The 23626-nt window shown below is 50.2% G+C and overlaps 1 protein-coding gene across 4 annotated transcripts in view; it reads left to right on the forward strand.

Moving 5' to 3' along the window:
* schip1 (schwannomin interacting protein 1) overlaps nt 1-23626 on the forward strand; it is a 153426-nt gene that overhangs the window by 109472 nt on the left and 20328 nt on the right. For 2 of the 4 annotated variants that reach the window (XM_076146392.1, XM_076146391.1), the window contains exon 9: nt 14584-15378. In XM_076146392.1, the coding sequence (XP_076002507.1) occupies nt 14584-15378 (795 nt within the window). Of the gene's footprint in view, nt 1-14497; nt 15379-19736; nt 20013-23626 lie in introns of those variants that run through there. The other 2 variants (XM_076146393.1, XM_076146394.1) reach the window with 2 other exon arrangements.

The following is a 23626-nucleotide window of genomic DNA, read 5'->3' on the forward strand; positions in this document are numbered from 1 at the left end:
TGCCGCTTCCCCTCGCAGCTCCGTCCACGCTCCGCTGCCTTATTCCATCTCCAATTTTCACAGAGTGCAACGACAACGACGGAAACCCTGCAGCCGCCTTCAGAAATGATTCTGTCTGAGCTGTGACCAGACCGGCGGAGAGGGGGGAAGCGACGGTGGCGGCGACGGCCTTTTTCGCCGCCGTATGACACGAGGGGAAGCGGGCCGGAGATGCCAGACAAAACCAGCCAAGTGCAAAACTAATCTGCGCATCCGTTTGTCTGAAACGGAGGTGGTATGATTGCGTAGAGCGATTTCAGCATCGCCGCCACATTGTTTTGTTTCTCACGCTTACGAAGGCCGTGTTCATCTTACACCGACCCATCTCCCTCTTAGCTACTTTAGATTGCAAGGACACACTGATAATTGAATGAAAAACAGGTCGTGTTCAGGTGTGTGTGTGTGTGTGTGTGTGTGTGTGTGTGTGTGTGTGTGTGTGTGTGGGTGCCTGTGCGGTTAAAGCCCGGCTGCGTTTTATGAGCAATAAGCCGTTGTTTGTGATCCTCTGTGGATGCATAGATAATGCTCGTCTTACTCAGCAGACTGGCCGGCTGTATATTGGAAAAGCACACTCGAGGTAATTGACTGTGAAGAGGAAGAAAGGAGGAGAAAGATAAGGCCCCCATTGGAAACAACGCGTACGCTGATGATGCCATCTTGTCTCTGAGCGGCTTGGGTTTGAGTTTACGCTCCAGGGAAACGCATTTCCTGTTGTTGCCCCAGTGAGTCAGACTTACCTACCATACAGTTGCATTAAGCGCTGCTTCCCTCGGCGTTCCTGATGTCAGCTTCACGTGGAATTCCTTTACACTGACGCAAACGCAGACTGTTAGTCGTTACACCCACCACTTCGTAAATACCACCGTGTATGACTTCTCTTCCCTCCCTCCTCCTCTCACTTGTCTCTTTGTTTGTCTCGATTTACCTCTGTCCGTCTATCCTCCTCTTCTTCCTCCTCCTCCTCGTCTTCGTCTCTCTCTGAACGTTCGGCTTCTCTCCGGGAATTTCTTCTCCCGTCACTTTATTTGTTCCCGCATCTCTTATCTGTCTGTCCGCAAGGCCTCTTTGCAGGCTGTTTCATGTGTTATTCATACACGCTTACTGTACAAACACACACACACACACACACAGATACACACTCACTCAGATAGCAGCCTCTGTCTTTGTTACCATGACAGTGCCGTCTCCCCCCATCTAGATGTTGGTTTACATTGGCTTAGTCACGATGGCAGAGCTCCCTTTTGAGTTTATGTGTGTGTGTGTTTGTACAGTACACACGCTTCTACATAAAGTAACTGTACATCCATGCCTCTATTTCAGCATTTGCATGTGTGTGTGACGGCCTTTTCATTCTCTCTAAGACTTTTGATCAAATCCAGGTTGAGATTGTTTACCTGACTCGCGTCTCGTAAGAGTAAACGTACGCCAGACGGCCTGGTGACATAAGTGTGTGTCCCCTGTGCATTTGCTGCCATACACACGGGCCTCATCCATTCCTAATTAGTGTGTGATCGATAGGCGGCTGCGTGGGGAGTAAAGGCATGGTGACATTCCGGCGGACAGGGATTACTCCTCTGACCTTATTGTTGCCATTAGAATTCCTCCCCCGCTCCCTCACAGATGACCTCACCTTGTTCGCACTGCGTCTCTGGGTGCTGTTCCCCTGTCCACGCCCTCCAAACTCCCCCCTTTCTCTCTCTCTCTCTCTCACTCGCCTCTAAAACAACCTTTCATCATCTTCCCTATTTCCCAAACACGCCCGCGAGAAGCCTTTAAATTGTTGCTACATCCGTCCTTGAGTGATCTTCCGATCTTGCCGCGTTGTCATCTAAACATGGTGCCGTCACCACTTCTCACAACTTTTCTTATGGGCGTGCTTATGGCGAGTATACTGGAAGACACACAGAAAAGCTGTATGATGCACTGTGTAGTCTCAATACTCATTGAAATAGTATTCTTCTTGTGACTTCATACTAACCAGTAATAGATTTGCGAGTCAATGTCATTCCTGCCAATGTTAAAGCGAGACGTTTACATTCTAATGTTTCTTCCAAATGTTTTATCCGTGAGTAGCTCCTCCCCTTTCCACACTTTGTTGCATTGTGCGGAATATTTTGAGTTTATTCTTTACTGAAATGTGCTTATGGTTACTATATATACTGACTAAATACTATTAAGTTTAAAAAAGGCCTTGGAGTTTCTATGTAGTGCAGGTTTGGTGCACAGCTGAGGAATGTAAGAGGGTGAGGAAGAGGGCAAAGACAGTCCCATGGTCCCGCTGGTCCTCTTGCTTCATTGTCCCCATGATGCACCTCCATTTGTTCCATTCTGTCCATCGTTCCCTCTCTACTCTCTCTACTCTCTCTCTCTCTCTCTCTCTCTCCCCTCTTGCACCCTTTTCTCAGGGAGCAGCGATTACGGAACACTTACACTGGCGATTGTCAGGCCGCAGCAACAAAACAAAAAGCAAAAGAGAGGTGGAGAGATTTGTGAGTCCCAGCGACAATGACGGCATTGTGGCGCCGGACAAAAGCAAAGAGTCGCAGCTTTGTGTCTCATCAATGGCTAAGTGGTGACATTGTCCATGTAGATGGCCCTTGACCTTTCGAAAGGCAATCCACATGAAAAGGGAGAGTGAGGGCAGTTTGATTGCAGTTCAGATTGTGTGTGTGAGTGTGTGTGTGTGTGTGTGTGTGTGTGTCCACTGCGCTCAGAGCCAACCATGATATTGTTCTAATGGAGTTGTCATGCATACAGAACCTTGGATGCTCGTCAGTGGTCGATAGGCGTCAATGTTGATCATCATCACCAGAACCAGTTGGCTGCCAGAACACACAGCTGGGGTGTTCGGTCCTGGAGTACCACGGAAACGGTGTGTGTGTGGGGGGGGGGAGAGAGAGAGCGTGAACTTGAACTTGTCCCACCTGTGAGGAGAGGAGATGAGGGGAGAGGAGAGGAGGACATGACTCGTTACGGCACACACATGGGGATAACGGTTACAGTGTAGAGAGAGATAGAGGACAGCTGTGGAGCGATGGCGTTAAGAATTTTTTTTTAAAAAAGCGTTGTGGGCTAGGATGGCGCCCGGGGAGCGTTTTCAGGGGGAATAAGAATTCCTCTGTAACCCCCCACTGCTGCCAGCTCAGTGATAACATGCATGAGCAAACCTGAGGTGAAAGAAGATGGGAAGACGAAGAGAGAGAGAGAGGGAGAGAGAGGTAAAAGTACAGCAAAATTGACGGATTGAAAGTGTCCTGAAAGCCTCCAGCTTCCTCTCTCTCTCTCTGTCTCTCTCTCTCTCTCTCTCTCTCTCTCACCCCTGTCTCACCCCTCTCTCTCTCTCGCGCTCTTCCTTTTCTCACACAGAGGTTCACTGAGGACTTTAGCAGCCATTAAAATTGCAACATGTTTACATAAAATGAGCACAGTCTGGATTTGTCAGCACCTAGCGCCCCACTTCAACCTCCTACACCCCAACACCATATTCAAATACACACACACACAGCGTCTGGCTTTATTTACAGACAGACACACACACTCGACCTACAGTTTTATGTTTACATCTGACCTCGCATAAACTCTGTCTCCTCTGCAAGTTTACACAATCCGAATGCATTAGAGCGGCACAAACTACAGCCGTGTTGCTAGGTGACGGGACTCTAACGTTACTTGTCGTCATTGCAAATTTGCACCACATTTAACGATGATTTAACAAAGTCATCCACATGCACACACCTGCAAAGCGGTGTGGAGATGTGTGTTCCATCCATGAGAGGAAACATGTACACACACACACACACACACACACGCTTTTCGGTATTGCTGTGTCGCCGTGTTGTTTAGCTTCTGAATGATTCAAGACAGCCAATTTGCAAGGCCCATTTGCTGTCGGAGTCCTTTGCTTAATTCTAATGCAATATTCTGCTGATGATCTCCCCGCTCCCAGAAAATGAGCTGCAGGCTCCTCAGCAGCCGACTCTGATGCTGCACCGGGAGCCCAAAGGTAGGAAGAAGGAGAATGCCAACCATGAAAGACGAGGTAGAGCGAAGAACAGAGGCGGGAGAAGGTGAAGAAGACGCGGGCGGATTAGTAACAAGCCATGATGAATGAAGTGAGGTGTTTAAAGGAGGTTCAGCTCCTGCATGATGGAGGAGACAAAGCTCCACCCAACATGGAGCAGCATTTTCATATCATAGATCAAATCAAAATCCCAATATTTTTGGTGATTACTTATATTTGTGTGATGTTTTGGCAAAATAGCCCTGCCTTCTAGATGTAAAAGCCACAAATGGAGTCATTATTTTACGAGCCGGACTCTCTGCCTCTTCTATTAGCCAGGATTAGCTGTAATCATGACCGATGTTACGTAATCCTACGACTATTATTATTTAAACTCTCATAATCTGATCTCATTTCCTCCACCGCCGCCTCCTCAATTATTTCATCGTTTAGCCAAATCTCTTAATGTGTCCGCTATCAGCGCTCTGACGAGGAGATAGAGGGACAGAAAGAGAGAGAGAGAGAGAGAGAGAGAGAGAGAGAGAGAGAGAGAGAGAGAGAATAGGGCATTGAAAAATTGATTTGTAATCAGTCATGTTTCCGACACTGACAGGACAGAGTGTGGCGCTAAAAGTCGAGATAAGACGTGAAAACAGACGCGGGATGCACACGCAGACGAGACTAGACAAGACTTCAGTAGACGAGACTAGACAACGTAGGATGACCACATTGATTATACTCTGATTAAGGCACAATAAAGCTGCATTCTGGGAGATTAAATAACGCCAAACTATCAGAAACTTTGAGTTCAATCTTAACATAACCGCGCACAGCGACCCTGTTTAACCCGTGTGTGTGTGTATGTGTGTGTGAGGCAGCAGAAACAGTCGTCACAGAGGGAATTATACATTTGAAAAGGAAGCAATCTGTCGGGGCCGCGAGTAAGGACTGTAATTTTTTAGTGCTTTTAAATGAAATGAACGAGGCCATTAGCCAAGGGTGGAAACGGCTCCTGATAATAAAGCAGATCAAAACACACTCTGATAATGGAGCAGGAGGGATGGAGTGCATTCCTGTGAATTCCTCTCCTGCGATGAGTTACGAGGTCGTGTCTGTGTGGGATGCAGCAGTATCTCACACTTGGCAGTCGGCGAGGGATCGATAATTGATCCAGACGGGGTGCCACGTGTCGGCGTCCCTCTGGGCCCACGTACAGTACACATACAGAGATGTGCCAACACATACAAACACACACACACACTGTTTTTGTTATTGTAATCGGCGGTCTAGACCTGAAGGCCTCTACAAGTCGAGTTAGATTTGTTCTCATGTGAGCGGTATCGCCCGCACGGACTCGAATGGTTCTGAACCCGAGATCTAAGATGAGGCAAAGAAAGATTAGAATCCAGCAGTAAAATTGTCTGACTCCATTTTTTCTAACCTGTAATACATCAAACACTGCGGTGCATTTTCATATTGCGCTCATATTTCTGTCTGCTCCTCCGTGACGGCGATTGAACAGATTGATTGGACCGTGAAGGCAGAGTTCCACCAATCAGCAGTCAAAGATGAAGCACAAATCACTCCCCATTGTGACTCACAGGCAGAGATCGTGGGACTGAACTCACCTGTGATAGAGAAGGCGCATATTGATTGTAAATAGTGTGACTAGTTTGAAAACTGCTGTAGAAATTTGGCAAGATTTTGTGATTTTCTGGGTATTTATGTGTGAACTGGGAACTGGCATTGTTTATGTTGTCAGATGGAGCATTGAGCAGATATCGGTGTCACTTATAAGGACCTACAATGGACTTAAATGGGCCCTTATGTGAGACATCTGTATCTGTGATGTAGATGAGAGACGTTTGTGAATTACCTGAAAGTCATAAAAGCAAAAAGGTGATTTCTACTCTTTACTCCAGTCGCCAGCTGGTGTATGAAGTGAAGTCGTCACTCACGTCACAAACGATCCGGCATCATGTTGTCTTTAACCTCTCGTTGCTCTGGCGACCTGGCAGACATTGCCGCTCACACTGAGGTCAAATCTGTAGGAGACGCTTGACTTGCTCCTATAAGCCTGCAGACTCTGTGTTTCCTGTGTCCTATTTTCCACGAACTCCTCACAGCTGCGTGCACGTATAGGAAAACGCCTCAGCCAAGAAACACGGCGCCGCCTCTGCTTTTGTCACATCCACCATATATCCTTTCCCTATTTCTATCCCGTTGTGATTTCTGGTTTAATTTGCTCCTTAAATCAAACTCCTGCCACCTCTTTTCCTCTCATTGTCTCGCCGTTCAAGTCGTTTATGATCGGAGGTGGGGAACAGCAGGTGCCAGGGCCGCGCAAAAACACACCCGGAGACGCCATCCAATTTGGTGTGGGCAGTAAATTTTGCGTGGACATCTGCGTGCTGCTGCTGCGACACGACGGCGAGCGGCGGGGCAGTGTGGGTGCGTATCGCTGTCTGGCCGTATTGCTGACGAGGCGCAGAAAGCGGCGATGGAACAGAGCCAGGTGGGGGGGGGGGGGGGGGGAGGGGCGGTGGACCTGACAGGCTCCGAGTCTCTGTCTCTATCGGCGATGTTGCAGAATGTGCAGGAAAGGAGTGATGGGAGGCGTTACGGCGTGGTGGGAACATAAACGGGACACCTCAGGGCCACGCACGGGACGCCATTGTGTTCCACTAGATTAAGACAAGAGGTTTAGCATCAGGTCTCTACTGCTTTAAACAGCATTATGTTAAAGAGGATTTGCCTCTAAATGACTTTCCACTGGAAAGTTTATCCAAACTGTAAGCTGTAACTTCCTAGGATGAACTCAGCTAAACCCTGGAAACACTTTGTCATAATAAAGCTTTTTCCATCCACATTGTGTTCGCCGTGTTCCCAAACACGCCCGGGACTCTGCCGCTGTACGTTTTACCTTTTGTGTCGTTACTGCGGCTGGCAGGGAAGAAAATTATGATTTACTTTGTGCCTCGGCCATCGTGTTACACTTCGTGGTTAGGGAGTGAGCTGGGGGAAATGTGTGTGATGAAAATCAGAAACCGGAGAAAGAGACCTGAACTCGCACCAGAATGTGTGAAATATGATACGTTTATACAATCAATCATCATCATTGTAAACACTAATGTTGTTGTTCCCTGATCTGTAGCAGGTCTGTGGTCTGTAGAATGGACCCAAAGAACAGGAAGTTAAAAGTTCAGTTTGAGTTTAGAGGAACTTAAACCTTAAACGTGTTTATCACAGATTGCGATCGTATATTCAGTGAGCAGCAAATATCACCAAAAAAAACTCCAACTTACCTGACTCAGGGTGCAATTTGGCCAGAAGATCATAAAATGCTAGAAAATAGCGGATTGCCACTTGAAGCTTCCGCCCCTGCAGTTCATGAAAACACTCTTGAGCAGCAGTAGTTTGTCTCAGGCTCCAAACTCGTCCCCGGCCCCGCGGGACGTCTCTTCACTGCTCGGCTGATGAGGCGGATTACAAAACGTTCCCCCCCTTGGCCCCCTCTCATTAGCATTAGCAGGTAGCACGTTGGATGGAGCGGGTCTGCAGCAGGTCGCGACCCTCCCGTCCTGGGAGGCGATTAAGATCTTGACTGATGGGAACAAGATGTCTACTTCTTCCCCAACTTTTGTTCCAGCTTTAAGAGTTGATACGTCCTCGTCTCTGTTGTCTTTGATTACGTTCCCCTCGCTCATCACAGCAGCGCTGCGCACCATCATTTTCATCAGCACAAGCTCGGGATGTAAACACTCGACGACGACAACGTGATCATAAGCAACATTCTGAACTTCTTCATCAGTGTAATTCCCTCCCTCCTCCCCCTAGCCGCTCACTTGCTCGCTCTGTCCTCTTCCCTATATGAAGACGCAGCCTCAGAGCGTCTTTGATGAGCGTTAAGCGGCGTGTGAGCGTTAAGCGGCGTGTGACCGTTCGGCGATTCATTTACACCCTTTTCTCTCGGCTAGATTAAGCAAATTTGGTCAATTATGAGTCTGTGCTGCGACGTGCTGCCCATTCTATTGTGGTCCAGACCAAAGCTCTCACACTTCATTTCACAATCGGTTTACGAGCGAGAGAGATTGTCGGCTGGACGTATGGAAGGCAACGTCAATATGTTTATCCAAGTATTAGCGATGCAGTCCAACACGAGCACCGCTATTTGATAAACCGTGTCAACTTCAATTGTGAAATCATGTTTCAAAGGCACACGGATGTAGAACTGCGTATCTGCTGCACACGCAGGTGTTTAAACATTCATGTAGCCGCCTGGGAAATGAAGACAAACCCACACAATCACACACTCTTGTTCCTCCTCCTCACTCGCCCCGTGGGCCTAATTTGAATGGAGTAAATCATCATTGTGTTTGGCGGCGGAGATTGATGGCCGCCCTCAGTGCTTTGGCCACCAATTCTATTTAGAATGGCAGCTCCGCCGGCCAGTAAAGCGAGCCGGCCTCTATTGTTGCCACCCTGACATCTCTATTTATCACCCCGCTCTGGCTGCATCCTGGTGTTGAGGCGTTGGCGGCCTTAGCTCCACTTTGAGGGTCACGTACGGAAATCTCGGAACAACTCGCTCGCTGAGTAAACGCAGCTCTGGCGACGCTGGTGAGATTCCCCTTTCTTTCCCAGCAACCGTTTCAAAATTCTCCCAGCCGTGAGATTGACACAAACGGGATGTGACACTCTGGTGAAATTTGGGAAGGATTTCGTCGCAGCACCTGCAGTTATTCGTTTGGTGAAGTATCCGGATTGGGTTTGCGAGACAAGGTGTTGAGCGTGTCGTCTGAACCTCGCGTGTCTCTCATAACCGAGTAGGACATTTCCCATCTGCGGCTCCGGCTTCATACCGCAGCTCTTCCAGTCCTGCCGGTTCAGCTTGAGAGGGCCAAGGAGAGAGAGAGGCAGAAATAGAAACAGAGAGAGAGAGTGTGTGAAACCTCCAAGGTCACTTTCGTCTCTCCGTTAGAGTTGCCGAGTTACTGACAAGCCACCGACAGTTTCAATTTCTCGCCAACTGTCAGAGGGCCCATGTTTTCTTTAAATGCCTGTGAGACAGATCGAAGCAGAGGAATATGTTCCCCGACTTTTCCGTATCATCTGAGGGGGGAATTCTCTCTTGCTGCCTTATCTCTCTGCCTGTAATGGGCCCTCAGCGATTCCTGTCAGATAGTTTTCGGGCGGACGGACAGATAGACCAAAGCCTGTCCAGATGCCGGAGATACGCAGGAGTTCCGGGCTGCTTTCCTCCACATTTGCGGCCCCTGGTGATTGATAAATCCCAACGAATGGCATTTTGACAGACGCTGTGCTGCGGCCTCGTGGCGTTGCGGCGCCCAGAGAGCTAACAAAAGGGATTCACATCGATCCGCTGCCTGGTGAACTTTGCTCGACCGCGTCTCGAATCAAAAGCACAGGGAAAGTCATCGTCTTCTTCTGTGGTATGGATCGGTCGGACATCATTTCTTGTGCGGCGACACTGCTTGCTGCTTCTCAACAGAGATTGTAGCCGGCTTAACAAAAAAGGGAACATAAAAAGAAGCAAACAGTGTGTCGGTGTGTGTGTGTTTTCATGTGTGTGTGTGTAGGGGGGTGAGAGCAGCCTAAACAATCCTGGCCTCCTGTTGACAAGTTAATGATAAGTTAATTGCCTGGTGAGCACATTAACTTGTAGACCTCCCGTTCTCCCCGATAAACCCCGCCCCCTCTCTCTCCCCCTCTCTCCCTCTCCCAAAGTGCCCTCTCGTCTTTAAAGGCGCTCGGTTAAGTATACAACTCTTCGCTTTACTTCACTTCGCCAATTAAAGTTCTGGGAATTGGGGAGAGGAGGAAGAGAAGAAAGGGAGGGAGGGAGGGAAGATGAGAGGAGTTTCGGTGGTGGTAGAGAGCAGCGGCAGCCACAGTATGGACCCCCCGCTGTGCCGCGTTTGGGGGGGAAGTTGGAGGGGGGTGCAGGGCTTTGAATTGCTGCGGCGTTGTTATATGGATGAACTCCTTTGTGTCGCCATCTGAGGAAGACTTCCATCTTTCCAGCGACGACAAATCTAAGGCGAGACACCGACTCGACTCGGCGAGAGATTACCAGCAACTTCAGAACTTTCAAGATGTTTACATAGTCGCAGAGACGCCCGAATCGTTCCCCATAATCGTAAACGCTTTGGAGCACGGTTTCCTCCTAACTCCAGGGATGAGCTTGCTTTATCACTGCCGTTTAACTCCCAACGCCATTTTCGGGAATATGTAAATTACCAGCTGCCAGGAGAGGAAATGGAGCAACATGGAGATATGACGCCATGTTGGTGTTAACCCCTCTTCAGCTGTGACACCGCAGCTGCCATCTGTGTGTGTGTGTGTGTGTGTGTGTGTGTCCATGCCCATGCTTTTATTCAAGTACCAACCCCCTGTAAAAGAAACAAAGGACACAGGAGAGAACGCTAAGAGAGTTTGGAATCTTATTCTCTCTCTAACTCACTCAATTAAAAACTTCCATTATACTGCGATGAAGGTAGTAAATCAGCTTTTTCAAACGACACCTATACAGCTCATCAAAGTGTGTTTACACCCTGAGAGGAGATAGCGCAGCACGTGGTGGTTAGTGGGAGACGCCGCCTCCTATTGGTCCCCTGATCGCACATGGCTGAATCTCAGTCATGACTTTGAACTTTGTAAGGACACTTCGTACTGAGCGCATGTAAACACTCTGACTTAATACGATTGGAACGGACCATCACCTGTCACATGGGTCGGGACTCAAGTGTGTGTGACGCCGCACCAAGCATTGCCGGCTGTGAGGAACATTACCATCATTATCCGAAAATAGATCATATTAAGTTGTTACTAACATCCTGAAGGTGCACTCAGCTGAAGAAGCAGTATGGAGGCTCCAGACCTACAGACCCTAAACATCCACACCTTACCAAACACACAGTCAGTGACCTCCTGCTGCACACAGATCCAGCTCAGCAGAGACACACAAAGAGGGTCCAGACCCCCGAGGGTGATGGAGAAGATATTCTGAATTTAGAACATAAACATGAAGTCATTCATCCTAGATAGTTTCCTCCCCTCTCACTCTCTCTCTCTCTCTCTCTTTCTCTCTCTGCCACCCTATGCAAGGTCAGTGGGTGCAGAAGGTTGGGCTTGAGTCGCTTGTGTTTGGTCTCTCTCTCTCTGTCTCTCTCTCTCTCTCTCTCTCTCTCTCTCTCTCTCCTCGGGGCTGCGACGCAGAGCAGTCGGCCGGTGCCTGTGTGACAGCAGCAGCAGCTCTTGTTGTGCTCCTGTTGGGTTTTTTGCACTCTTTTTCACTGATCGGTGTGAATAGCTTGAGTTTTTCCTCCCAAGGAGCCGCTGCGATCCAAGCCCGCCTCCCTATCAAAGGACGCGCTCGCTTTAAAGCTCGCAGCCCGTTTATTGCCTCTCAGCTGACGGGAGGGAGAGAAGTGAGCAGCCGCGGGCTCAGCTGATCTGCCGGTGCCGGTGTGGAAGTGGAGTCTCCTTCTTCTATCTGATCAGGACTACACACGCGCACACACATACACTCTCTCGCACATACACACAGAGCGAGGGAGAGAGGGAGCGATGACTGCACTGAATTTTCCACCGGCTGTGTGTAATCGCTCCGGGTAGCGGCGTGAAGCAGCCACACCACCAGCCAGCCCGCCCGCCCTCACGGTACCGCGGCTGCTCCCTCTCCTCTCCTCGCCTCTTCCTCGTCTCTCCTTCCCCCCGCCGGCAACCGCAAGCCGGCGGCACCGTCGGTCCGCTTCGTCTCCACAGCCCCGGGATCGACACTTTAAGATGTCTTGAGACGCGGCGGCGGGGACGCGACCGAGACGATGACAGTGAGTATCCGGCTCGATTCCGTGACATTGGCGCTTCCGCGGGGCTACTTTCAGCGCGCCCCCCCGGGGTGAGGAAGAGGAAGGGAGGAAGGGGGGATTTATTCATTTAGGCGTGACTTTAATCCCGCCGCTGTGGATGATAATAGTGTATCGATTATGTTTGTGTGTGTGTGTGTTAGGTGTGTGTATGTGTGTTTATGTGTGTGTGCGGGGGTCAGACTGGTCACAGCTGTTGTGGGTGTGATGGTGATATTGGGCGTTTTTTGTGTCACCGCTGTTGCCAGGGAGGGAGGGGCGGGGGGGGGGGGGGGGGGGGTGGCTGAGCTCTCCCGGGACTTTTTTGGAAACATTACATCATTAGAGTGGAGAGCCTGTGAATGACTCTGCAGATTGGACGAGAACGAGGCGAGCGCTCAAGTCAAACTATATAATACTGAATAATAATAATGATAATAATAGTAACACACACACACACACACACCCGCGTTGTTTTGTCTGTTCACAGATCGCGATCGCGCAATAACGCGTGGACGGAAGGTTTGCGTTTCGCTGTGCGCTGTGCTGGACTGGGCGTGTGTGTGTTCGGTGGCCGGTATGAACCGTGTGAACCGAGCGACGGGAGGGAACCAAACACCCCGAAACACACCCGCCTGGCCCGGGCTGGCTGGTGTGGGGTGTGTGCTGTCTGTTAGCATGTAATGTAGCTCTGTGTGTGTGTTGGATGGTCTGCCTGCGCTTTAATCCCCGTAGCGGATCAGCTTTACCGCTCCAGCCTGCCGAATCCAGCCTTGTACACACACACACACGCACACATATCGAATCAATACAGTGCTGCAATCAGTCTCACGCGATCTTCATCCGTGGTCGTATCAGGTGTGTAACTGTGACGCGAATCGTGTAAGTTCCTGTTCAGGATCCGTGGCCGAGATTCGACGCAGGCGGCTCGGTTCGCCTCTCAGCGGTCCAACTGCTCCGGTCTGGACCCGCCCGGTGCCTCAACCCAGCGGTGTTGTTGTTGTTGTTGGTGCCTCAGAGTGAAGATGAGTGCTGACCTTCCTCCATGGGGTTGTAACTGACCTGATTTACTGGGAAGAGTCGATATGTTATATGATTGTAAACGTGTTTGCTGTGTAATTGCGGCTCTCAGTGGTATTAGAGAAGAAACAGGCTGCTAATGTGCACCCTTAAATCCCCCCCCCCCCCCCCCCCCCCCCCCCCCCCATCTGTGAGCACCCATGGGGGCTCCATGTCAGTGACCCGGAAACAGACCTATATACTCCTTAGGTCACAGTCCCCCTTTACACCGCTGATCACCCAAGTAATAGAATACGGGGTTGCATTAGGTTGTGTTTCAGTGTTTAGGGTAATATTGGAAATAAATCAATCACTGGGATTCCTCTGAAATCATCTCGGAGTCGTGCGTTTTCGTTATACAAGACCGCTTTCTTTATTTATTCTAACAATCTAATCACAGGCTGCCACTGTGTGAAGCCGCAGCTGGGATGTGGTGGCAGCGTTGGAGCCGTCAGAGCCGTTTGTGTGTGTCTGTGTGTGTCTCAGTCTCCCTCTCAGCTCCTCACCTCCGTCCTCCTCGTCTTCTGCTGCCTGTTAGGCGGAGACACACACACACGCAGGTCCCAAGCTCGGGGTTAGCGTCTCCACACGCCATCAGCGAGTTACATATCTGTCCTCTGAGGGAACGCTGAGTCACATGTCTTTGCCTGGCACAGATATTTTCTGCTCTTCTCTTTGACGTCAGCCTCCATTGTCCCGGTTGTAACAAAGAACCGCTTTACTGTACGAGTAAAAATGAGAAGAGACAACATTATCATCTGCTCATCTTTATGATTCCTCTCAATGCTGGGAGAAATTCTCTGTGGCCTTCTTCTGCAATCAGCACTCTTTGTTATTGAATCATTATCTTCATCGTAATGTGGATCACGTAGGAATGTCATTAATTTGTCTTCGCCCCCCCGAGAGGATTTTTTTTGCTGCTCCTTGCTTTTTTATTAACTTTTAAAAGTGGTATGAGGCGCTGTGATAATGTCCTGAGGGGACGGGGGGACGGGGGACGGGGACTGATAACTCTGCCAGAGACGACGCGGGTCAGGTGAAGATTTGTGGCGGGTTGTAAACAAGGCGGGACGTTTTCATTAGCAGCAAACTAATCAGTCAGGTGGCGATTGTGGCTTTTGCAGAAAAACAACACAGTCAAGGTTAGACAGCGACTCCCAGCTCATCTGTCCCCGTCTCAGTTTGGCATCAACGTGTCGCTAAGTCTCAGCCGCCATTAAAACATGTGGCGTGCCTGTGGGGAGGTACAGATGTAGCAGTGGCACACATACACACACACACACACACACACACACAAACTCTGATGCAGGGGATTGTGATGGAGTAAACTTAGAAGCTTTAGAGCAGAACAGCTGGAATAAGATCGCAGTGTCGAGTCTTAAAGCAGCGACAGTCAAATCCAGTCAGAGAGGAAGTCCCCGCAGGACAGGAAGTGTATTGTGGTCGCTGGTCTGGAACCACAACACTGGTGTGACTAATCTGAGCCACCACACTTCCCTAAATTCTCTTTGTTCTACATTCTCCTTCCCTTTCTCTTCCCTGACAAATGTCTCATTGGCACACGTCCCTCCGTCCTCTCCTCTGAACTCAACCTCTGTCTCTTTGATTTCCCCGCAGGATTACCGGGAGGATGGCATGGACCTGGGCAGCGACGTGTCCAGTCGCTCCAGCTCAGAGTCCAACTCCAACAAGGTGACGCCCTGCTCCCCTTCTCTGGACCTGGCCACGCTGGAGGACTACAAGTCCTCCCCCTCTCTGGACCTGGTCACTTTAGAGGACTATGAGGAGGACGAGGACTACCAAGAGTATAAGAAGAAGGTGATCGAGGAGTGGGAGAGTGAGTATGGAGAGGATTACACTTCTCCACAGCCTCCTGGTCAAGAGGAAGGCGGCGGAGGTGTTGCTGGGGGCGACGGGCTCGAGGGAGGCTACAGGAAGACAGTGAACAGCCGCAGCCTCGCCGAAGAATTCCAGGATGTGAAGCCCGTGCCGCCCCTCCCCGCCCCCAGCGGACGCACTGCCACCTCGCTCGCCGCCGTCCCCGAGGAACTGAAACACAACGGCAACCTGATTTTGCCCAGGAGCAGCCAGCTCCACTCCCCCGGAACGCCACAGGGGGGCACAGGGATGCCCAAACCCGGCCGCCGCAGCTCCAGCCAGGGCCGGGGGAGCCGCAGCACGGGCGGGGGCGGGGGCAGCGGCAGCGGAGGAGGAGGAGGAGGAGTGTGCGGAGGGACTGGGGGGCGAATGGGGGGATACGGAGAGGAGGAGTGTGCGGAGGAGGAGCCTCTGCCCACCATGGACTGGGCCGCCCTGGAGAGGCACCTTGCTGGGCTGCAGTGCAGAGAGCAGGAGAACCAGAACCTCAACCAGAACCAGAACCACAACATGGGCAAGACAAACTACACCTCAGTGAGTGTGCTACAGTCTTACACAATACGCATCTGTGTGTGTGCGTGTGTGACTGTGTGTGTGAGTGTGTGTGAGCTTTTCTCTTTATGTGTGAAAGGTTAGCCCACGCATATTTTCCCTACTTTCCTGGCGGCGTTACATCACGCTGTAATCCAACAGTTATCCGTGTCAGATGCATCCCTGTGAATATGAGGCTGGCTGAGCTGAAGAAGGAGCGAGGGATTAAGGCGGCTAATGTGGCGCTAAGCTATGTGACCAAGCTATAGATCTGAACCGTCATACACGTCTGAGCAGCAGCGCCGCCGCGGGGAGACGGAGCGACGTGGAGACAGAGAAGGGCGCTGTGTGTTTACAGCAGGGGGGGGGGCGCAAACACATGACAACAGGGCAGCAGAGAGCAACAGAGAGGAGTTAGGGTTAGGAACATGAATAGAGCTTTAATTCAGTCTCACATGTAACAAGCATGTAAAGATACATTATAAAACGATAAATAGCTAATTGAATAGTGATGATGATAATAATAAAGACACTAATATGTTACAAGTAAGGAGTTTGAGAAGAATGTAGGTTAAATAAATGGAAACTAAACAAATGGCCCTTAGGTGAAACAGGAAGGTTTAAGGTTAAAGCACCGCCCTCAGATGGACAGAGGGAGATTTGTTCCATGACCTCAGGGCGGAATGACTAAAGGCTCCATCAGATAACACCTCACTGCTCACTGACCTGGCTCATACACAGAGACACGTAACCAGGGGCAACAACGTGTCAAACCTAATCACCCAGAAAAACTGTTTTAAAAAATCAATACACGAAACAGATAGAAGGGAGTTTAAGATTTGTTTCTATGATGTGTTTTTGTGATTAAGTTATTAATAACAGCTACGGCAGGAAACGGGAGAAGCTGCTTAGTCGGCACTTCTGTCTGTGCGTTGGCTTTGTTGTTGGGGGGCGGGGTCATGTGTTGTTTCTGCCAGGAGAGGTCAGTGTTGCGTCGTGGTTTCCTGTAGCAGCCTCAGCACGGACGCTGTGATTCAGGCTCACATCTCCAGACTCTTAAATCATCACACAGCAGAGTGCTTCATGGTTTACTGCTCGACCTGCGGGTGCAAAAAGGTTTAACGATAACAAAAAGAAATGTTTAAGGAGGAGCAGGGGGAAGTTGTTTATAGCGAACACTGTCTCAGCACGGCCGCTCACACTGAGAGTGAACCTGTGTGTGTGTGTGTGTGTGTGTGTGTGTGAGAAAGAGTTGGGTTGGTGATTCCTCTTTTGCATGTTAAGACCTTTTCTTCAGTGCACACAGACAATAGTTGCTGCCAGAGCTATTGTCTCTGTGTGTGTGTCTGTGTGTGTGTGTGTTGTGTGTGTGTGTCTTTGTCCGTCCTGGAGGCCCTTCTGTCTCCTTAAGGCATGTCAGGAATGCAGTGGAGGAGGTGGGGGGATGAAAGGAAGGAAAGAGGGAGGAGAGGACGGGAAGATGGTATCACTGAGGCCAGAGCGGTGCCAGGTTGCTTGGGTCGTTCGTGTGTGTGTGTGTGTGTGTGTGTGTGTGTGTGTGTGTGTGTGTGTGTGTGTGTGTGTGTGTGTGTGTGTGTGTGTGTGTGTGTGTGTGTGTGTGTGTGTGTGTGTGTGTGTGTGCGCGCGCGTGTGTGTGTGTGTGTGTGTGTGTGTGTGTGTGTGTCAGTCAGTGTTCATCTGTAATGAGAAGGTCGCCTCCTCCTCCTTGTCCTCCTCTTCCTTCTGAAAGTCTGTGATGTCATCGATTGCGTGACGATTTCGATTGTTGTGTGGCCGCTTTGCGTAAGGCCGTAAATGCATTAAGTTACATGGATGTAACAAGGAAAGTAACTCTTACAGTTAATGCACACACACACACACACACAGGTCTTTAACATTTTATAGTCTGTGCTGTATTTTATAGGAGACAAGGTGGGTGGAGTTGATGCAGGAGTTGTAGCAGAGAGACGCTGCTCCTCTCTGGCACCTGCAAGGCATCCAGACATGATTGAAGTCATCCCGTTTAATACTGACTGACATTCCTCAACCCAAACACACACTGAATACAAGACACACACTTCATACAAGACCCACACTTGCTGTCCACAACATCCGTCCCAACAGGCCTCGTTTGAGTGTTGAGAGAGTTCTTGTCGTGTCGTCTTCATGCTGAACAGGATCACGGCTGGTTTGCTCTTGGTCTCACACAGCAGTTGAATGAGGACAGAGGAAGTGAGAGTCTTCATCCCGCCGAGCTGCAGGACAGAGCAGACGCCTGAGACAGAGCGGAGGGAGGTGCTTTTAAAATCTTGTTAAATATTTAGACTATCCACTCAGGCGGGACCCACCAGCCAGACTGTGTGCGTGTGTGTGTGTGTGTGTCTGTGTCTGTGTCTGTGTCTGTGTGTCTGTGTGTTCTGGGATGTTGCCGGCCTCCAAAGGGACGGGGATATTTGTGCTTCAGTGGAGCTTCAAAAGGCATCTGTGCTCTCAGAGAGAAAATGGAACAGAGTGGAGTTCTTTAGTGGCCATTAGACGAGCGCAGACCGGTTTAACTGGTCTCCAGTCAGGTCCAGCATCAGCTCCACACACACACACACATCTATACACACAAATCTACTCGTGCACGCGCCGGCTATAGGTGAGGATCTGTCCTGTCAGCGTCTCCATGGCAACCCCCCACTCCCCCATTGCGTCAGCGTCAGATTTCAGTGGTGATTAAGGCACAGGAGCAGATTAGGAGTCTGAGAGTCCTCCATAAGTGAAACCAGCTCAGTTTGAAGACCTGGAATGCATTTCTAACACACGTTTAATCGCTCCTTTCTTTCCCACGGTGCAGTGACACGTCTGTAGGTGAAGGTGGAGCTCACGATAAATCCCTCGTCTTCGATCGAAACGGGAGATTTCTGTCTTTTAATCTGTGTGTCTGCTGTCTTTTGGCATCGAGAGGCTGCAGGTATTTACTGTGTGAATGAATCAGTGGTGATTGTGCAGGTGTGTTTGGTTTGGATGTGTGTGTGTGTGTGTGTGTGTGTGTGTGTGTGTGTGTGTGTGTGTGTGTAAAATCTCAGCCTTTCTGCCTGCAGGCTGTGGGGAGGGGCAGTGTGTGTGTGTGTGAGTGTTTGTGTGTGTGTGTGAGATCAGCAGGATCCACCCGGACGAGAGTCACGGTGACCTGTTTGTAATTTGTCTCTAATGAACTCTGGAGGCGTGTGGCAGTGAAGGGCCCCGCTGAGACACCCGAGGGTGCAGGGGTGGGGCAGTCATATTACCCATAACCCCCCTCTGAAAGGTAAACAATCATGTTATTCTTCCTGCACAGCCTCCAGCTCAAAGCTCCTCCTCGTGCACAAACGCACCTGTGATAAAGGGTTAAAACCCTGCCTGAAGGCTATGGGGTTTTTTTTATCTCTACTGACAAACACACACACACACACACACACACAACCATGCACACAACTTAAAATCACCCTTTGGGTTAAACTGCCTCTCTTTGGAAATATACTGTAGTTCAGACCTGTGCTGAGACTCGCTCCCTCTCTCTCTCTCTCTCTCTCTCTCTCTCTCTCTCTCTCTCTCTCTCTCTCTCTCTTCCTCCCTCTCTTTCTCTGACTGTCTCTCTCTCTCTCCCTCCCTCTCTCTCTCTCCCTGTCTTTCTCTGACTGTCTCTCTCTCTCCCTCTCCCTCTCTCTCTCTCTCTCTCTGCCGCTGTGTGATTACGAGTCCCAGGCAGCTGAACTTCGCTCCCCCGCCCTCCTTCTCTAACAACCCTAACCACTACCTTCGCTACAGCGCTGAACCGATGCCACGTAGAGCGAGAGAGAGAGATGGAGAGAGAGAGAGAGAGAGAGAGAGAGAGAGAGAGGGGAAAGAGGGAGAATGAAGAAATTGCAGGGTCTGGTGGAAGTCCAAGTGATGTATAAGTGGCACCAACAATGGGAGTCAAATGGCCGCCAATGGGGGAACAGGGAGAGGAGAGCTTGGGGTGTGTTGGGTCAGGGTGTGTGTGTGTGTGTGTGTGTGTGTGTGTGTGTGTGTGTGTGTGTGTGAGGGGGCTCCATTAAGCAGAGTTTGGGAGTCAAAGTTGGACGAGGGCGATGGATGTACACATGTGTAGGAGAAGAGAGAGAGGAGGTTACAGGGGAGGAGGAGGCCGAGCTGCAGCCAGGTGTGGAGGCTCTGGTGTCTGCTTCAACCCCCCTCAGGCTTAACTACTGCCCTGTGTGTGTGTGTGTGTGTGTGTGTGTGTGTGTGTGTGTGTGTGTGTGTGTGTGTGTGTGTGTGTGTGTGTGAGAGTCAGTACCAGCTGAAACACGCCCGGCCCTCCGCACACCGCAAACTTCTCCTTACACACACACACACACACACACACACACACACACACACACACACACGCTCTGAGCTGAACTATGCAGACTCGGTTTCTCGTGCCTTCAAGTCAGGCAGTTTTCTCCTCTGCTCTTGGACCTTCACACACTCACACACACACACACACACACACACACACACATGCGAGAGTCCAGACGGTGTTGTCAGTGTTTGCGGATGTTTTTCCCTTTTCCTTTTTTTATCGGCGGAGTGTTTTTCATCGCAGCTTAACCTTGGATTCCTCACAGCAAGGCGGGCACTTAACTCAGGTAAAAGCAAACGTTTGACCTCTGACCTATAATGTCTCTCTGGGTTTGTGTGTGTGTGTGTGTGTGTGTGTGTTCAGAGATGTGTTGCGTGTGTCTTTGTTGTCCACATGTGGCGTCGGCCTTCAACTCGGCGTGACCTGGTGGAAGCCAGAACGTTTAAGAGTTCAATCCACTCCCATTTCTGCAGCGTGACAAACACACACACACACACACACACACACACACACACACACACACACACACACACACCCAGATGGATCGAATTCGTCACATTCCATCGTTCCCCTCATACACTTGGCTGTTGCTGTAGACGCATTTTACTTTAAAACCAAGGAAAACACAAATGGTCTAGGCTTCAGGGGTCGTGAAGTTCAGATGTCGTAGTCTGACCTGATGGGAGTGGCACACACACACACACACACACACACACACACACACACACACACACCCTCACAGCTGATATCACCAGAAGTCAAAGTACAGATTAATCAGCTGCCTGATAACCTCTCCTCCGCTTAACTGCCACACACACACACACACACAGAAAAGTAGTACCTGCTTGTGTGTGGATGAGTCATAATCATGCTAATGGATGTGTGTTGGTGTGTGTGTGTGTGTGTCTGTATGAAGCTGCTGCATGTGAGAATCCTCCAAAATCTCCCACCTTTCCTCCAAAATTCCTGCCACCTCCAGATAAAAACGATAAAAGCCGTGACTGCAGATAACGTCAGAGTGTGTGTGGTGTGTGTAGCCTACAGCTACACATTCCAACACTATCTGCCTCTGCGTGTGTGTGTGATCACCCTGACAGACACACACACTCCTCACCCACTGATTCATCCGGCCTGAGTCACGCGGCTCTAAAATGGTTTGATCCTCCAAACTGAATCATCTGCAGCACTGCTCAGGTGTGTGTGTATGTGTACTTAGTATGAGTTAGTCCCTCTGTCCTCTTCTTCCTATTTCTTCTCCTTCCATTCCGTCTTCCTCTTCCTCGCCCTCCCCCTAACTGCCGCTCCCAGTCCGTCTCTGCTGCTAATTGTCCTCTTCCTCAAGCTGTCAGGAATCATTCCAGGCCAATGTTCTCACACTGCCAAGATACAGCAGGAGGCCATTTCTCCCTCCTCTTCCTCCTCTCCCCCTCCTCCTCCTCCTCCTCTCCTCCCTAAGAAAACTATCAAAGTGGGCGAGCGGGCTGTGATTGGCAGAGCGTGCTGCGGAGGAAATAGGGATTCATGGAGCTGCCAGGAGAGCGGCCTAATGTTATAGCTTTGTGTCAGCCTACAGCGACACACACACACACACACACACACACACACACACACAGGTCTATAAATGAGAGGAGGGATCGGAGCAGATAAAAACCAAGGTTTAATACAAGAAAGTGACAAAAAGAGAGAAGGACAGCAGGAAATTAAATGAAACGCTTGATGTTTTCCAAACAGTGAAGGAATTTAAACTCTATCCATCCATCTGTCTCCTGTCTCCTGTGTCCTGTTTCCTGTCTTCTGTCTCCTGTCTCCTGTCTCCTGTCTCCTGTCTCCTGTCTCCTGTCCTCTGTCCTCTTGTCTCCTCTCTCCTCTCTCCTCTCTCCTCTCTCCTCTCTCCTATTGAGACATACACACACACTGGCCTGCACATGTTGGGTGGAGCTGCGTTGACGAAACATTGGCTCTGTGCTGAATTATAGCTTGGGCGTGTGTGTGTGTGTGTGTGTTTGGGCATGTGTGTGTGTGTGAGGCAGAGAAGTGGGCCGAAAACTCTGGTCTGTTTATAACCAGGCTAAAAATATGTTGCAGTTTAAATCATGTCTGCACTCAACCACACATATATACACACACACACACACACACACACACACACACGCTCACTCTCACAACATTTACAAACCAAATATTATAGTGGAACTTATTCTGTTTTTCTCGTTTCATCCGAGCTGTAATTCTGTCCCTGTGATTGTAGGTTTTTGGCTCTGTGTGTGTGTGTGTGTGTGTGTGTGTGTGTGTGTGTGTGTGTGTGTGTGTGTGTGTGTGTGTGTGTGTGTGTGTGTGTGTGTGTGTGTGTGTGCGCGCGCGCGCATGTGTGAGTGTGTGTGTGTTTGCTCATGCTTGTATGTGTTGTGCCAGGTCGTGCAGAGAGCTTCGTCTGTCGCTGCCGAACACAGAACACAGAACACACATTCACACACACACACTCCTCACACTGCACACAACACAGAGACCAGATTCAGATCCTTCAATTATTTAGATTTTCACCTAATGTTCCGGCCTTTTCTGAGCCTAATGGAGACCAAACACACACGCAAACGTCTCCCACGGCGTCGTGTCTCAGTGGATCGTGTGGTGATGCCAGTAATCAGCGGATGTTTAGTCGTTTACATTGACTCAGCTGGTATATACATTTGTTATGATGCTGCGCAGAGTCAAACAAATATCATCACAGCCTGGTTGTCTCAGTGTGGCTCCATCACTCAACCGACACACACACACACACAAAGCCTTCATTGGAACTACCTCTGCTGTCTGATTATAAGAAACAAGCAAACACATTCACACACACACACACACACACACACACAGGCGCTTACTGCACGTACACACCCGCGCGCACGCCCGCACGCACTCGCCGGCCTTCCACATGGCTTCCTCCCTGTAGGAGAGGGAGCTCATTACCGCCAGAATGCGGCCCTCACACTGAGCCGGCCTGCTTTGCTATGCAGCGTCACAAAATGTCAGCTCGCTAAAAGCATCTGTGCTCCCCTCCGTCCCGCTGAGACGGAGAAGGGACGGGAGGGAAGGGGAGCCACGGAGAAGGGAGGTGGCGAGACGAAACAAATGTAGTTACACTGAAAGGCGAAAGAGGGGAGGGGGTGGGGGGCTAACAAGAGAGAGGGTAGACGCAGCGAGGAGGAAGAGGATGGTGAGGTTCATGTTTGGAATATTTCAGCTCCCCCTTTGCCGCCTCGCACCTCCAGCCGTTCTGAATCTTAAGATATGAACACGCTTGAGCCGCCGCATCACTGCTTTGTGTTCACTACCCCGCGTCACACCCACCCACACACACACACACACAAACCCACTGACACACTCAACGCCGACGCTCACTGGCATCCTTTTCAGGGAGTCCTTGTCCTTGTCTTCCACACACAGCCTTGCTTCCGTGTCAACATGCACGCAGCACGTTCTGTGTTCTATTTGCAGGATGGTGGCAAACATCAGAGTTCTTTTGTTCAATCCCCCAGCTGAGAGGTTCGTCTCATAACGTGGGAAGCAACACTCTGCCCTGCCTGTTTGTCATCTTCGTCCTGATCTAAGCCGTTGGTTCCTGCTCATGTCTGCTGTGTCCATTTATTTATGTCAGATTAAAGAGCCGCTGTCTGATACGGTTGTGTTTTTTTCCTGTTGTGCGCGCGAACAAAGGGGGGCGCCGTCTGGGCCCTCCACCTGCGCCGTGAATCAGATTGTAACCTTGACGACCGTGTGAAGGTCAGTGGGGTGCGTCCTTTGATTGACTGCTGCCCGGTGATGCAGGAGAGAACGTCTGGTATCAAAGCACGAAGCATGGCTCACAGATGTTGGACATCAAAGTTACTTCGCTTCGTGTGTGTGTGTGTG

The sequence above is a fragment of the Genypterus blacodes genome, unplaced genomic scaffold, assembly GCF_046128005.1.
Source record: "Genypterus blacodes isolate CSIRO-AG114 ecotype Tasmania unplaced genomic scaffold, CSIRO-AGI_Gbla_v1 ptg000032l_1, whole genome shotgun sequence".
Lineage (NCBI taxonomy): Eukaryota > Metazoa > Chordata > Actinopteri > Ophidiiformes > Ophidiidae > Genypterus > Genypterus blacodes.